This window comes from Poecilia latipinna, unplaced genomic scaffold (assembly GCF_001443285.1).
Source record: "Poecilia latipinna isolate Pla-1442-1.1 unplaced genomic scaffold, P_latipinna-1.0 Scaffold510, whole genome shotgun sequence".
Lineage (NCBI taxonomy): Eukaryota > Metazoa > Chordata > Actinopteri > Cyprinodontiformes > Poeciliidae > Poecilia > Poecilia latipinna.
The window spans coordinates 121,610-138,618 of NW_015113126.1; the positions used below are offsets into that span (position 1 = coordinate 121,610).

General features: G+C 37.2%; 3 protein-coding genes across 3 annotated transcripts in view; 1 reads left to right on the top strand and 2 right to left on the bottom strand.

Annotated features, from left to right (window-relative positions):
* Positions 1 to 1,489: 1,489 nt before the first annotated feature.
* On the bottom strand, positions 1,490 to 3,416 carry LOC106952365 (olfactory receptor 1-like). The gene is made up of 2 exons (XM_015040433.1): positions 2,457 to 3,416; positions 1,490 to 1,495 (listed from the first exon to the last, which is right to left on the bottom strand). The coding sequence occupies exons 1-2, from the start codon at positions 3,414 to 3,416 to the stop codon at positions 1,490 to 1,492; spliced, it is 966 nt and encodes a 321-aa protein (XP_014895919.1).
* A 5,827-nt stretch (positions 3,417 to 9,243) lies between these two features.
* or30bu1 (odorant receptor, family 30, subfamily BU, member 1) lies at positions 9,244 to 10,691 on the top strand. Its single transcript, XM_015040438.1, has 4 exons — positions 9,244 to 9,505; positions 9,586 to 9,763; positions 9,855 to 10,158; positions 10,231 to 10,691. Exons 1-4 carry the CDS (start codon positions 9,283 to 9,285, stop codon positions 10,519 to 10,521), a joined length of 996 nt encoding a protein of 331 aa, XP_014895924.1. The 5' UTR covers positions 9,244 to 9,282; the 3' UTR covers positions 10,522 to 10,691.
* A 4,286-nt stretch (positions 10,692 to 14,977) lies between these two features.
* Positions 14,978 to 17,009, bottom strand: part of ubl3a (ubiquitin-like 3a) — a 38,506-nt gene continuing 36,474 nt past the window's right edge. Inside the window, exons 4-5 of the mRNA XM_015040454.1 lie at positions 16,035 to 16,112; positions 14,978 to 15,408 (exon numbers count right to left, since the gene is read on the bottom strand). Coding sequence (XP_014895940.1) covers positions 15,356 to 15,408; positions 16,035 to 16,112 — 131 coding nt within the window. The 3' untranslated portion in view covers positions 14,978 to 15,355. The remainder of the gene's footprint in view (positions 15,409 to 16,034; positions 16,113 to 17,009) is intronic.

Below are 17,009 nucleotides of genomic sequence, written 5' to 3' on the forward strand. Positions count from 1 at the left end.
CAGTGAGTACCATGCATGCGCATTAAAAAGTCCGACCGTCAGACGAGTTGTCAGTTCACCATACGCAACAAGTTATGGCGAAAATAAGTCATTAAATTGTTTACAATGATAACTATATAGATATACATGCGTTATATGTTGTCGTGGTTTCAATGTGTATTTAAGCAGGGTCTGGCTGCAGCTGGAGTCAGCTACAACACACACCCGTGTAAAACTCATTAACCTACTTAACCGCTAAGTCAGGATGCCACACAACTATTATTAACAAAGTGTATGACGAGCTACGTCATGATTCTATGTTGCTGATTAAATGAAATCTTATGGTGTCTGACAGATATAGCCGTGAGTTCGTGCTAAGCATATGACGATCTGACCTGACAGAACACCCATTCTTTGTTCTTGTAATGCTCTGCGTACACTGCAGTAGCTGTTATTATTTTAATTATGTACGTTGATATTTTTTAAAATAACAAATAACTAAAACATAAGAACGAAAGAGCATGCAGAGAATGCACATTGCTCTTTGTTTTCGTTCACAGTGGCAGCTGTAATGTGTGCCATGGTGTCAGACTACCTGGCTTCATGTACTGGGATAGAGAGTGAAAACAGTCACGATGAGCGCCTTCTGTTTGGTTACTTCTTGCTTGTTGCTCCTTGGTCAGTGTTGGTAGTTGAGCGTTATTTACCGTCAGGGCATTGCCTCAATTGATAGCAATTAATGATGCAACAGTGGTGGTTTCTTATATGAGCAATATGGGCAAATGCCCAGGAAGTTATGTTTTTAGGGATGGCACGAGACCATCACACTTTTTAGCACATAAATGGAATATTTAATATTGGTAAAATGTATTAAGTATTTAATATCTAGGTGTTTTTATGGGAATATGGATCTTTCAGATCAGTTTGAGAAGCAATTTTGATCATATTTTGCATTTTATTGTGTCATGTAGTGCGGGCCGCTGGTCTTGGTCTTGACTCGGTCTCGACTCCCCTCGGTCTTGGTCTTGACTTGGTCTCGGACCCTAAAAGTCTTGGTCTTGTCTCGGTCTCGATACACTCTAGTCTTGGTCTTGTCTTGGTCTCAGGTTAGGTGATCTTGACCACAACACTGCTTAGGCATTATAAATTGTTGCTAGATTATAGGATCAACTTCCTTCACATTTAAACTGATTTAGTAAGATGGATCTACAGCCTGCTTAGTGCTCTTGTTTCAATTACTGGCACACCTTTGACCCAGTCCCTAAAATTGGCCTCAGAACCCCAATGTAAATCACAAAATGCCAAGTAGGTTTGAAATAATCTTCAGAAATCAACTTCAGTTCAGAAATATTTTCTCACAGTTGCATAAAAAATAAACAAATTTGGTAAGATTTTGACATGGTTGTTCAAATTATTTGAAGTAATTACTATTAGTTAATCGTAATTAGTTATTAGGTACTGTTAATTAATTTGCCAAGAAAATGAAAGTATCTATGATAATACTTTTATGTTAGAGCTAGAGAAGGAAACAGAACGACTCACTGGTCAATTTGCCCTAAATGTGTCCAAAGTGGAAAATTATTTTCCATTTGTTGATCAAGCCATAAATGCTAACAGATCATGCTAACACCTCCACCCTTTACTGCAGAAGTTGCAACTATTTTAAGTTTCATTAATGAAGGTTTCAAAGCCATTTGAAGAGAAATTATTTTCTACAGAAGCACGTCAACTGGTTGTGTTGCTCTGTTTTGATCAAATAAAGATTTCAACCTTGTTCTCTCATAGAATAAGCTGCAAAACAGTTGATTTAATGTCACTGTGAGAAAAAAAAATAGGCAATATTTTCTGAAGAGGAGACAGTTTCAAATATATGTCGGTAAAACAAACAGTGTTTTAATAATATAAAATTCATATGAAGCACAATAGCCTTTAGTGCTAAGCTAATATTGCAAACTTTCAGGCAATCAAAAATATCATTATTGTACAATATTGTCAATATCAACGTTTTTAGAGCAATAAGACACCATAAAAATGTTAATGTTAATGTTAATCCAATACGAAATACTGTAAATGGGTCCAGTAAACAAACAAAGATAATTTCATTATTCAGGTTTTTTATTTTATATCTTCAGTTAGAGTAAATTACATTTTCTTCTAGAGGAAACAGCAGGTTATTTCATAAATCTGAATTTAATTTTAAGTAAATCTTTAGGAAATGCTTTGCATAGACATTGAAAGACAAGAGGAATTTAACAGGAAATCCAGTCAGGAACTAGAAAAGAACTAGAAATTGATTGTTATTAATATCAAAACAGAAGTTAGCATCCACAGACAACTGAGCTAAAAGGATTACATAATTCAGAACAAATGCTAAAATAAAGCCTCTCTGTCCTTTTTTTATGCAAAAATAAATGATATATGTTAACATACTTCTGTTGTTTGAAACAGAAAACAGGCCTCAAAAATGTTTATTTCACCATAATTTTAGATTTATTCCTTCCTTTTAGTATTGTTTTAATTGATGATCTTATTTCTTGTGTGTGCAGAACATAAATGACTGGGTTCAACAGTGGAGGAATAACAGAGGTCAAAGACAGGTTAATGATCCTGGCGTTTGGATGGATGCCAGAACCCATCGTAAACGTGATCAATATTGGACAGAAATAGATCACTACCAACGAGAGATGAGCTGTGCAGGTTCTGAGAGCCTTCGCCCTTTCCTGAGCTGCAACAACCTGAGCTAAAGTGTATCCAATACATATGTAACTGGAACATATTATAACAAGAGGAAGCCAAAGAAACAGACATGGAAGGAGGTGTGAGATCACAAAATTAGGAAAATTGTCGTTGCATGCCAGCTTGTAGATTTGGCCATGGTCGCAGAAATAGCTGTTAATGACCACAGACTTGCAGAAGGAAAGCCTTGTAAGAAGGCCAATTGCAAGTAAAACACAAGTTATTACAAACAGCCAAAAAAAGGTAATCATGGAAAACATAATCTTATGAGTAACCTTTACATGATAGTGCAGAGGAAACATGATGGCCATCAGGCGATCGTAGCAGAGAGCAACCAGATTAAGAGCCTGCATCGAAAGGCAAGTGTAGCAGAAGAAAAGGAACGTCAAGCAGTCGTTGTAGGGGACATAATAATGATTAAACAAAAAGATATCAAGGACCTTTGGTACCAGAGCACAGCTACCTAAGAGGTCCACAAATGCAAGGTTAAAAACGGCAACATACTTTGGAGTTCTGAGATTATGATCCAGACAGATTACAGCCATTACAGCCACGTTTCCAAGCACTGAAACTATAAATACAAAAAAGAGAAAGACGTAGTAATACTTCATATTAGGTAAGCCAATAAATCCACTTATAATAAAATAGGCAGGTTGGATAAATGTGCTATTTTTTACAAAAAAAGGATTAAATAAATCCATTGTCAGATTACTGTCATGCCTGTTGTTGCAAACCGAGTCCTATCTTTGCTGTCAGCAGCTGCTACACCAACAGTAAGGAAACTAATAAGCCCAACAGCTTTTCATATCTGCTTTATGTTTGTCTCTGATCCCCTGAGTGTTGCTTTTCCAAACACTGTATGAAAACACTTCAGCAACGGTGCAAAAGAATCGAGTTCATGTGTCCAAAACTGACTTCTGCACAGAATTGATCCACTAAATTACTTTTCATTTCAAAACTCAACAAAAAAGAGTGCAAACAGATGCTGTAACTTAGAAAACAACTGAAGTAAAAGTTACAAGTCCTCAGAGAATTAAAGAAATCATCAACCTGCTTTGAAACGTTGTGGCTCTAAGAGGTGTCCTATAAAGCTGCATGGGAATTCCCAAGCAGTTGTGAATGCAAGATGTGCAGCTGAATTACTGGGAGATCATGCATTCATAATCAATCAATCAATCAATCAATCAATCAATCAATCAATCACATTTTATTTGTATAGCACATCTCAGCAGATCATAAGACCAAACCACACGCATATTCCAACTTTCAAGACTAATTTTTTTTTAAAAAAAACAATCACTTCTGAAACAGAACTGCCTTTCTTGAATTTGTTTAATTCTGTCAAAATTGTTGAAGCCACTAATTTTAAAACTGGTAAAATAAGCTAAAGAAGCGGGAATGCTCAACCAAAACAAAAACCTAAATCTGAATAAAATCTGCTAAATACTACATTTTTATAATATTTTAAGGTTATTTTACCATATTATAAACTGTTCCTCCTTTTAAATGTTTTTCTTAGACAGGTGTATTGAAGTGAAGTCAAGAGAGGCTCTACTCAAGTTTTTTTTTTCTCAATATTAACGTATTTTGTTATCAGATAAGGATAACCGTTTGGTCAAGATGATAAGATAATTTCTCCCATTATCATAAGAAGACATTGATTGTTTTCTCAAGATGATAAGATGATGATTTTGTCTTGAATGCTTGATTATCAGTTTCTCAAGCTGAGAATGAATTATCTGTTGTGGTACAGAAAGAGTTGGGCCAGAAAGCAAAGATCTCATTTTGCTGGTATGTTTATGTTTCAAGCTCTACTTATTGTCATGAGATATGAAAAAGGTTAGGTTGGATATTTTTTCAATCATTTGATAACAGTTTTTTGCATTTATTCAGGTTCTCTTTGTCTGGTATTATATTTCATGACCACAAACAGAAGAAATCTGTAAGGGAGCAAATACTTTTACTACTCGACTTTGTGATGGTCTCTCACGTAAAATCCTGATAAAATACAACGAAGACTGCTAGTAACAAGATAAAATGTGGAAAAGTTTCAGGGATAAAACACATTGCAACGCAGTATAAATAAGTTTATTCCTGCAAAGTTGCTGTAACTCCATAGTTGAAATGTTCTTCAGTCCCTGGATGGAGCGCAGCCTGTGGAGAGGGTTAATGAGTTGTTTTGTTGTTATTGCTTCTGCAGGGTGATGACACATCCTGAGGTAAACACCGTTTCCCTAACTGCACCTGAAAGCCAAGGGAGAGAAGGGCTCACGTTATGTAACCTATACAACAACAACAATTACTGTATAGCCCTGTGAAACGAGTAACTTTATTCCCTGAATATTTGCTGTTGGTATGCCGTTAAAATGAAAGTCTAAGACGAATAGCGTCAAGATCTCAAACTTTATAGGATAAAAATTACAAGCTCTGGTTTAAACATCCTCAACATGCTTAGCTCAGGGTTGAACATGAATAATAAAGCAGTTTCTGCCTTTGCTCACCTAAATCCCTGTTTCATTCATTTAATAAGAGAAAAGCATCCTATCTTATTTAATCTTGTCTTGCCTCTGAGACTAGGACATGCGCTTAATAGTTTGAAAAATTAGATGCCAAAGCTGCGATTAATAGCATCCAAATTCCAGAGGAGTGAACCCTGAAGGGCTGCTTCACATGCGGTCATCATTCTTATTAGACCCGTCTGATCGCTTGTCTTGTGCATATAATAGCATCCAAGCTGAACTCAAGTGACTATTAGAGTCCCAAGGCTTCCAAGATCAATCTGGTGCATTGTGTACCCTTAAAAAGAGACATGTTATAATGCTACTGTTGCTTAATAAATGAACTGATTGATGACATTTCTTCATCGGGTACAGAATAAATGTTTTTCATCTAGTGTCTCACTTTAGGAAATCAATAACACGAAACAAACTGACTCAATAAGAGGTGAATGAGGACATCGTTCACAACTTGTCCTTCTGTTTGCTGTTTGGTCCGGTTGAAATCCAGTTCAATGGGAGAAATCCCAGACAGAGCAGTGAAAGAAAATGAGAATCAAGCTGAATTGTGTAGGATGACAATGGCTAGGCTAAATTTATGGGTATTTAATCGACTGTTTAGTAAAATTTAGGTTCAAAAATCTTTCTATAATGTTTTCATAATAAATTATTTGATATGATTTGGAAATATTGTTCAAACAATGCTTGGAGTTTAGAAACACGACTTTTATTTTTTAACTTATCTTTTCATATGTGTATATACTTGCTGTAACATTAATTGTCCATTCAGGACTTGAATAAATCTGAATCTATAGAAGGATAATATGTCCTCATCAGAAGCTCAGCTGATGCTCTCGTTCAACGACTAAACTTTTTTATTATTATTTACATTTTACTCATGTTAGTGCTGTAAGAAAGAGGCCATTTTCTAATTTTCTATTTGTTCAATTACACCAAACCAAGCCAGCCCATCATTTTAAACCTACGAATGCACCAACAAGCAGCTTTTGACTTTTCAATAAGAAAAAAGTATTTGTTTTGTAGAATCAGACAAGCAAAGTGAGCTCTTTCCAGAAGTAAGCTTTTAACCTTTCTGTTGTTGATATTCTGTGTAGGTTTAATAAAAACACAGAAAAGAACTGCCAAAGTTTTTTATTTGTTATTGTCTTTATAGTTATGTGGTTTTATAAAGGCCCAGAGGCTGAACAGCCACAGGCAGCCCTATGACATTGCATGTGGCCCAATGTGTTGTGTCAAAAACCAGAACTTATCTCAAGTGACTATTAGAGATTCGTGGCTCCTGAAGTCAAGCTGGTGCATGGTGTAACTTCCACAGGGATTTTCTATTAGGCTATTGTTGAAAATTAATACAATTCCCTCCCCAGGTGCAGTACGAATATTTATCCCACAGGAGATTCACTTCAAGGAATAAAGGAGAAGGACAAATTATTTTCACAAAGAAACATAAGAATGTGGAAATCAAGCTTATTGAAAAGATGCAGTGTTGGTTATCCACCTAATTCTGATGTGCTTTTTTTCTGTAATTGAATTGTTTAATTAGATTTAAACATATTTATCAACTGTGATTTTATTAAAAAAAAGTCCAAACACAGATTAGCTCTGTCATGCCAGAGCCAGTGATATTTATTTAACGGCACATTTTTGTGAGGAAATCAGTTTTTAAGTAGTTCAACATTCTTAATGGTCTGGATTATTAGAGATTTTCTGAAAAAAAATACAGATTTTTTTTTTTTTTACTTCCCAACTTTGTGCAATCAAAGAAAGAGAGTCATACTGGCTTGTTGTTAGTTTGCAGTAACTTGTTGTTACTTTGCATGATCACTTATTTAAATTTTCCTAATCAGTCACACTGTTTGTTTTTGTCGCACCATAATGGGACAATATCTTCTCATCTGGCCTCAGGAGAATCCTGATGGGTTTTTTTTTTCTTTACACAAGCCTATTTCTTTTCTCAGAGGGCCAGAGTCTTACTCAAACTTGTTATGTTAAACTAATTGATCCTGGGAGGATTTGAGATAACATCTGCTGCCTCCTTCCTGTTCTGTGATGAAAAGCAGAAATCCATCCATCCATTGTCTATACCTGGTCGACCTTGTGGGTTTGCACGGGGAGCTGACGTGTTTCTCAAAAGGGAGGCCTCACCATGGACAGTCCATCACAGAGCAGCACAGTGACACAGGACAAACAAAACAAATGTTTATCACCCAAATAATATTGGTTATTAATCTCTTTCTACACAGAAACTTTCCTTACAGCTGTAATAACTGGGACTTGAAAAACAGTGATGAGAAAATGCTGGGTTAAAGCATTTAATGCTGTTGATTAGACCAAGCAGGCTGAGTTGGTTTTTAAACCAACAAATGGGTAAAAGGGTAATAAATAGGTGATGTCTGTCCACAAGAACTGGATTACAGATGAGTAAATAAACAGCACTGTGGTGAAAATGGTTTAGTTTTTTGTTAAATTTTGCACAAAAAATGAAAAAGGACCATATGAAGAAAAAAACATGATGTCTAATAAGACTTTATTGAGAAACCTCAATTTGAACCAGTTCAGCTAGGCCTAGCTCATGCTAACTACTTAGCAAATAAACGGCAAAAGATATCTTCACAGAAAAGAAAAGTTTTAGTCCAGTCAAAACACCGACAATCCCTTTACAGCAGGGAATATTTTCATGATGATATATATATTCTGAACTCAGTGCATCTCGCTCTCTGGGAGCTGACAGCATGCTGAAGAGTTATGTTTGGTGCAGCTGAACCATTGCTGCAGGATTTTCTACCACTGAATGGGATCAGGAAACTTTTCATTATTTTAACTGGAGTAATGTTCCCCGTTTTCAAAACTCTGGTTCAAGTAGGGCTTGTAATTCCAGTCCCCAGTGTGGCAGCAGACTGCAAATTCATCCATACCATGCCAACATTATTTATAAAGCACTTTAAAACAACCACAGCTGATACAAAGTGCTGTACATCAAAACACAACATAACAATAAAAAACATAAAAGATGTTGATCCTTTATGTCCTCCAGATCAACTTCAAAACCTCAGTCAGGCCTGAATGCAGGTGTGCAATCCAGGTTCACCCAGGAGGAAGATGTACAATTGTTTAATTTTATTGTATTTATCTAGTTTTGGGGCCATAGTCAGTGTTGTACAATATTATTTTACCATCGAACCAATTTCTATTTCTAACTGTGGCAGAAGTTTGATGAGGTATGAGCAATGTAGTTATCCTACATTACTCAAAATGGCAGTCTGTCAAGAATGATAAGACTTCTTCCAGTTTATTCTATAAAACAACAAACCAAGAGTTTTGGCCCACTTTTTGGACACACATGCACTCAATGAAAGTGTGGCATGTGTGTACTTCCTTGGCTTTTTTGGTCAAACAACTGCAGCCATTCTTGGGTTCTTTTGGTCTAACTCATTATATAACTTAAAAATCAGAAAAATACCTCTTAACCACAATCTCTGCAAGAATTTTTGAAATAGTGGACATGAGCTTAGTTTCTACCAGTTTGCTTATGTCACTTAAAGTATTAAAGATGATTTTTTTCCTGTTTCAGTCAGAACCAGATCTTTCCATAAGAGTTAAGATGAACCTGGCAGATTAGATGGCCTCTGAGATGTTCTGCCATTCCTTGAGTCTGCTGAAAGTGTAATATCTTAAAGTAGTTTCTAGGACTAAATTGTTATTCAAAGCTTTCCTAGACAACTCCCATCCATTCATCCAATAGTTACACCCACTCGCCCTTACAGGGTCGCAGGGGGCCTGGTGTCTGTCTCCTCCTAGACAACTTGAACAAGCTAATTATATTTTCTCTTCTGAGACAAAGTTGCATCAACAAACTTTATGCTCCCTTTGCTGGAACATCTTAAATAAAACTCTGAGTCTTCTGGTTTTACCCACCGCACTGTCAAAAACAAACAAAACAAAAAACCAAAGCACAGGGTGAGATCTCTGCTTACATTTCCTGGATGTTATTCAGTTGAATACTAGTGCTGCTGCTGCCAGTCTGACCGTTTTCTCGCCCCACTTCGCTTGCAGCATGGCTCAAGTGGAAGAGAACTACACTGAAGTGTCAGCGTTTCTTATCGTGGGCTTCCCAGGTCTCCAGCTGGAGCATTTTCACACGGTGGCCTGGTTTTTGTTCATCCTCTATGTGACCACAGTGGTGGGAAACCTGGTGTTGGTGGTGATGTTTGCTCTGGAGCACAGTCTCCAGAAGCCCATGTACATCATCATGGTCAGCCTGGCGCTCTCAGACATTGGTGAATGTTGTATATTTTAACGTCAAACTGTATTTTGTATCTTTGAAATGGCTCTGATGCATGTTGTTGCTTTTCTTTAGGCTTTACCACAGTGGCTTTACCAAAACTTATTGCTCGCTACTGGTGGAATGATGCGAGTATCGGCTTTTACACATGCCATTTCCAAAGACACATGATCCACTATTTTGGGAGTTTGAACTCCCTGATTATGCTGACCATGGCTATGGATCGGTATCTGGCCGTCTGTTTTCCTCTCAGGTGGTAAAGAAGCGACTGTACACTTTTTTGGCTTGAAACTTATAAGAAAACATCAATCATATATGCTTTTTTTTTTTCTTCTTCTTTTCAGATATCCCATGCTGATGACGGCCCCAACTATGACAATCCTGACAGTTTTCTCCTGGTTAGTGGCACACGTCTTCCCTGGTGTCACCTCCATTAACTTTACCCAGATATCTTTTTGTGGGTCTAATGAAATCATACAGGCCTTTTGTGACACCTTATCCCTTACCGCTCTTGCATGTGGGGATAAAAGGTATCTTTCCGGGGCTTCATATGCCACTGCAATGTTTATCCTTCTTGTTCCTTTGGGCTTTGTGATATTCTCCTACTTTTGCATCATAATCTCAGTCTTTCACATGACCAGCGGACAGGTGAGCTGCAGCTTTTCGTAGCTTTTATTCTTGTTTCAGAATGACCTAACTGTGATCTGCTGCCCTCCGCAGGGCAGAAGGAAGACCTTATCGACGTGTGCCACCCAGGGCTGCATCATTTCAATCTACTACATACCACGCTTCTTCGTCTACTCCGCACCACACATTCCTAACATGCGGATGACCTCGGACAGCCGAATAGCCACAACATTTTTCTACAGCTTCTTCCCTCCTCTCATAAACCCGTTTGTGTACTGTCTGAGAACCAAGGAGATAAAGGCGATATGGAGCCGCTGGGTTCAGAGGCTACAGGTTGTTCAGCCCAAGTCCAGCAAAACGGCCGATGTCCCCAAAGTAAAATGAAAAACGTAAACCGTGTTTTTATTTAATGTATCTTTCTGTAATATATGTTTATTGCTACCACCTTGGTTTCCCAGCATTCTACCACTTGTCTCTAGAAAAGACGATTTTTCACTCATAACTTTTTGAAAGGTGAAGCTCAATAATCCATTGGGTTCCACACAGTACCCAGATGAAATGTTATCAAATAGATTGAAAAGCTTTTATTTATTATTTTAATTTCCTAATAGTGGTAGCGCTACTTGAATTCAGATGCATGATTGTTTATATTTAAGTAAATTTATCATCCATCAATTACTCTGTTTGGGTTTTCTCTCTTTTTTTTACTGAGACTTTGTGTATTTAGGTGAAGCACGGACAGGAATATGCTTAGAAGTATGTTTCAAAAAATATCTGAAGGCATCTACAAGTACAAAAATAAGAAATGTTTTGTGAAAGATTCTGGTAAAATATCCATCCCATTTACAATAAGCATATAAAGTTGCAAAATCCAATTCATTAAATGTTTATTTTACCTCAAAAAAGAGAAGCTTCTATGTACAAGTGCAGTTTGAAAGCATTGTTTGTTTTAAGGTTTTAAAGATGAGCTAATGTGTTAAGCCAGAAGATGGCAGTATCCTCAAACTTTTTAATCTGGAAATAAAACATAAGTGAGGTTTGAAGGGCTTTAGGATGTGTATTCATATGAACTGGTGTCTTTATTATGTGTGAGCATATTAGATTATTCTTGGAAAAATTGTCATCTTCCCAGTCTAAGCGACTTTTCAGGACCAAAATACTTTCTTTATTGAACAATGTTGACATTGAGAACCCAGCAATGACAACCGGCTGGTTTCAAAGGGTGACATATTATGTAAATTTGACTTTTTTAGCTTTACATTATGTTATAAAAATATTCTCTTATCAAAAACCTTGATTCATGCATGTTTAAAAAAGTCCTTGAATCTCAAGCAGCAGCCATTGAGGAGTGCTTAAAGGCTTAGTCTCACAAAGCGCTTGTTATTTTCACAAAGCTCCTCCAGACTAGCAGCAGCAGCAGCAATTAGCAAACACCTGGTGGAACTACATGTCTACTGAGCTCATCATATGTAGCCTTTCTCAGTCTAATGCTCCCAAGAATGGTTGTTAACGGCATAATGGAGAAACGTTGTCATGATGACGTGTTGGAAAGAGCAGGAGCTTCTTAAAGATACAGATGCCCAATTTACGAAGTAAAATTTATTTTAAATTCTGCTTGATATACACAGTGTTTTTTATTAAAACTGAAGGTAATAGAGTTACTTGATTGTGCTATAAAATTGCACTATGTCTCTAGAAAACACATAATACCGCCCCTTTAACACAAAGATGATCTTGACTGCTGTGTTTCTGTCACTGGTCTCCTCAAACTATATCCCAGTTTTCTCCAGTAAAGAGAGAATAGCGTCTTTCACATCTGGCACCGACTGCAGCTTTGTGGACTCAGTAGGAGAGAAGGATGAGAGGAGGAAGGGAAAAGTCTGCACAGGATATACAGTCATCACCTGTGAATGAATTAACCTTTCAAAGCTGCTCTCATACTGTTTTGACACGTCAAAGATTTATTTATGGGAGCTTTTTCTTTCATTTAAAACAACCCACACGGTAATGAAACCTTGTTTGTTCCCTGTCTGTGTCATTAACTTAGTACATGAGGCATTACATGTTTGCAGAAAAGGCTGACAGGAAGGCAGGCTTAGCTGGACCCTGTGTTCAACACAGCTCTGCTTGCTGAACTTTGACCTGTTCACTGCTGTCTAACCTGGACCCACAACCTTACATGGTTGATTGATGCAACCATTTGATCTTTTTCTTGTAGCTATTCAAGCTGAGTTTACACAAAAAAAGAGTGACAGAGAGTCAGTGCTCTCTTCCTCAAAGCCTGCAGCTTATTGTGCCGTAAATTGATTGGTCGTAAAATGGTGTGTTCACACGACAAAGTCCAAACTTCGTCAGGCCTCACGGGGATTCCAAGAATGTCAGTTCTCAAATATCTCTATAATGCACGACTGGGAATGTAACTCAAGAGTTGCATTGAAATTTTGTCAATTCATTCAACATTGTAAAGAACAAACATTCATTTTCTAGCTTTTATAGTTTTACTACAAGAAAACAAACACTTAGAAATTAATACCAAGTTTCTTCTTTTCACAACCTTGTGACCAAGTTTGATTATTAGACAGAGGCAGATTTATTTATTTCAGAAAATTCTTTATCCCTTTTCTAATATATCCCAGAACTAGATGTTTATTTGCAAACTTTAGTTTTTTTTTTTGGTGAGAACAAAGAAAAGATTTCTATACCTCCTCACCAAAATGACTTCTGTTATTATGCGGACGTGTTTTCACAGTTGAACAGTTCATTACCAACTGCAGTCTTTGAAATCCTGCTGAAGGTCTCCTGCATTCATTCATTATTTGTCATTTTATAGCAGTTCTTCAGGTTTTCTTCCTGATTTGCGTCAGACTGACTTCTGCTGCTTATATCGTCTTATTTCTCAGATGCATTACAAACTGAGAAATCATTTATAAGAGCTGAGTTATGGGTTACTGCTCTTAGAAGGCCCAGACATGGGAATGATGTTTCATTACGACATTATTGAAATAATGTTTAATTTAGTACACTGATGAAGTATTTTTTATTTATTTTTTTTTTTTTTTGCTAGATGTCAATTAATTTAGCGCCTGAGCTGCAGGGAGACTTTAATTTCTTTGTCAGTAATGTCTGTCATCCGGTTTATCTCAGTTTTCATGGTAACCAGCTGTTCTACTAGAAGTCTCCACTTTATCTAATGTTACTCTTAAATCTAGTGTTTTTCTAGTGTTACTGTGTTACCCGAGTTTTGTTTTTTGCATCATTGTCTAAAGTAGAAGTCCAAATATAATGTACATAAAAAGACATTTCCACAGATGTCTGGAATTAAATGCAAAATAAGTAAGAACAAAAAAAAAAAAAACACATGGAAAAGGAACAAATGGGTGGATGGATGAGAAATGAACAAAAGAATAAAGTCAGAAAACACAAATATTGTTTTAGACCATTTTTCCCCATACTTATCCAGATGTAAAATGTAATTTCAAAAACTTTCATTTCTTTCCAGCCTGTGTGTAACTAAGAGTTAATGGGCTGTGAGGAACGACAGAACAAAGTGCACTTCAATAACCTTTATTTAGTTTACAGATGTATTTTGAAGATTTGGAGGGGTGGGGAGAGGGAGCATTAGTGCTATTTACAACTGGTTTCAAAACATCTTTTTCTCTGTACAGATTTGAACCCTGATCAATATAAACAATATTTTTAAGACCTAGTGCTGTTATAAAGCAATTCTTTAAAGCAAAAAAAAAAAAACACAAAAAAATTGGATTACATTAAATTACAAATAAATGAAAAAAAAAAAACTGGACAGAAGAAAAGAGAATAAAAACCCATCAGTCCATGAACAATTAGGGAGGATTTGCTGCTGTTAAACACAAAGACATCGTCAGTGAGTGACTGTGAACTGGCTAGAGGCTAACCGCATACACAATCGCATCGACTAAACACCAATATAATGGATATCACCAAGATCTAAAATCTCCATGTTCTAGATAAAGATTCATATTAAATATATTCTACACGTGTTAACCTCAGTTTGGAACATTACTTCCATTGGAAACATAAAATAAAACCCATTTCATACATTTGCTTTAATCTGATGAAAGAGCACATGCTTCTGTTGTGCAAAATAGACTCATTAATGCTGAAGGAGAGGTAAGAAGAGAGAATTAAGACAAGGAGGGAGCGTTTTCAAACTTAAGGTGACGTCTCAGAGATTCTTCACAACACTGATAGCAAAGTGATGAGATCGGGATGTTGCAGGAGAGGGAGAAAAATTCACATAATGCTTTTAATAAATCACCAGTTCAGTTGGTCAGTAATACTCACGGACTGATAGAACCCAGTCTCCAAAGACGATGCACCGCCAACACTGGCTGGTTGTATACTTGCTTCTATTTGGCTAAAAACAGGATTATTTCTGCACAGGTTTGTTATTTCTGTCCTGCAACCTTTAAGGGCACATATAGAGGAGGGCAGTTAAAAAGGACACAGGTGTGTTCAGAGTGAGTGACTGAGTCCTGGTTCGAGTTCTCTGATCAGGCACGTTTTACACTTCCTCTGCTGCACCGAGGTGCTTTCAGACAAACACGTAAGGTTTCACACCCAGCGCCACCATTGAGGCTCTGATGAGCTCAGCAGTTAAAACTCTCAGCCGGTCTACATGAGAAAACAAGGCCACACACACAAACTTGGCCGCTGTGTTGCAACGAGAAGAAGCCGAAGCAGAGCTTCGGCCAGAAGCCGAACTCCGCTGACCAGCCGAAGATGGCGATTAGAGGTGTGACAGCGTATGGCAGAAGGTTTAGGAAAGAAGCAAAGAGAAAGAAAAAAAAACACATGCAAATCCAGTTCCTTCTTCTACTTTTCAGTTAAAAACAACAAATCAAGTACAGCATAGGAATCAACTGTATTGTTAATCAACTTCCTGCTCCCCAATTCGGTCTTGGATTAGCCTGAGCCTGCTGACATCCTACTTAACCTGTAAATGTGTGAATGAAGGTGGTAAGGAGGTGTGTGTGTGCGTGCGTGTGTGTGTGTGTGTGTGTGTGTGTGTGTGTGTGTGTGTGTGTGTGTGTGTGTGGGTGTGTGTGTGTGTGTGTGTGGGTGTGGGTGCATCCGGGTGGCAGACAGGCTCCAGGACAGAGGACAAGCTCATCGGGTCCAGGACATTGACGGCGTGAACGGACTAGCAGAACGGAGGGCTGGCAGCGCAGGTGTGTATTTACAGAATGACGCAGCAGTTACTCTCCCCAGTCTTCTCTCTATTCCTTTGACCTGAACACAAACACACACATAAAGCTCCATCATGCAGACAAACAATGACTCAGCAAAGCGTCTAATAAAAGGAATCGAGCTGCAGTTTAACCAACATATTAGTTAACCCTTCGTGGTCTACTCAGGATGGCTTAATTTATCCATAAATTAAATTTATGCTTTAGCTTTGATTAATACACAGCAATGTAATTTTGCATACTTTATATTAGATTTAAATTATTTTTAGAACCTGGGACATTAAAACCTGAGAGACAACAATCATCTTAAATCAACCCTACATTTTTTAAGGAATATTTATAAACAAGAGTGATGTTTTTCTATCAAAAATCTATTTGATTCCAACTAAAACCTGCATTTAATTGTTTTAAATGGGCTCAGTCATGAATCTACAGTGATCTACAGGAAACCTGCCATCTTCTGTGATTTACATCAGCTCTATAATCTGCACAATAAGCTGTTGTCTTGGGAGCTAAACCTACAAGTGCCAATTATTTGCACTACTGGCTGTTCCAGAAACAGAAACCATGTGTAGAAATAAATAATAGTTGGGAGTGGAATATTTAAAAGTTCTTCAGCTCGTGGAAAAGCCCTCTGAATGGAAACGGGGAAGATGGAGAGCTCGTTACCTTGGGAATTTGGCTCAGGCAAAGTCTCTCTGGCAACTAAATGCATCACCGTGGTCCTCCCCAGGGGCAGCTTGAGGGCTGGTGAGAGGAAAGAAGAAGGATGTAAAGGTCATTTTCAGCCAGTGCAATGTCATCCAACATCAGTATCATTTCACTCCTCAATAGCCTGCCAGAGCTGAGAACAAATTAAAACGGACTTGAAAGGGTTGGGCTGCATTGTGGAGAAAATTAAGCCGTTTCAGGCGGGCAGGTCTGTGGCTCAATGATAAAGTCTTTCTGACTGAAAGTTACAGAAATGGATGAAATATTATAAAGACATGTAACTAATAGCGCCACCTATTGACTAATTTGGCTTCTCTTTAGTTCTTTAACTGCTCAGTTTCTTTAATATAGGTGAACACTATTAATAAAAACTACTAAGAATTAAAAGTCATATTCAATTAATATGAGCTTTAAAGTAATATTTAAACATTTAGCATTTTTACAATTCTTCCCAAAGTTAACCAATCATTAGGAAACCACCAAAATGTAAAGAGTAAATATTAGGAAAAAATTAATATATTTATACATTTTCTCATTTAGTCTAAATCTGTCAAATCAGATTGAGACTTATTTCTGGAAAATGTCTCATTTTAAATTATCGAGGACATTTTTTTAACAATTTATTGTATTTTAATTGGATTCTTAACACTTTTGACCTTTTTATAACAGACTCACCAACATTTGTAAGCATTAAGCACATTTGGGAATTAGTCTGAAAGACCCATTCACTGCTAAATCAGCAATTCTTGCAAAAATTGCAGCATGAAGCCAAAAGAACAATCAAGTAAAAGTACAAGTCAGGGGATGGACACACAAAAAAATGTCTAAGACATATGAACCTGAAACTTGGATTTCAGTAAAATCCATTGTCAAGAAATGTAAGAGAGATGGCAGATGTGTAGATCTGCCAAGAGAGGATAGAGGTCACCTCTA

Coding starts and splice junctions, on each gene's coding strand:
- LOC106952365 (XM_015040433.1), bottom strand. CDS start 3,416: ATGGATTTATTTAATCCTTTTTTTGTAAAAAATAGCACATTTATCCAA.
- or30bu1 (XM_015040438.1), top strand. CDS start 9,283: ATGGCTCAAGTGGAAGAGAACTACACTGAAGTGTCAGCGTTTCTTATC. Junction 9,506..9,585: donor CCTGGCGCTCTCAGACATTG/GTGAATGTTGTA, acceptor GCTTTTCTTTAG/GCTTTACCACAGTGGCTTTA. Junction 9,764..9,854: donor GCCGTCTGTTTTCCTCTCAG/GTGGTAAAGAAG, acceptor TCTTCTTTTCAG/ATATCCCATGCTGATGACGG.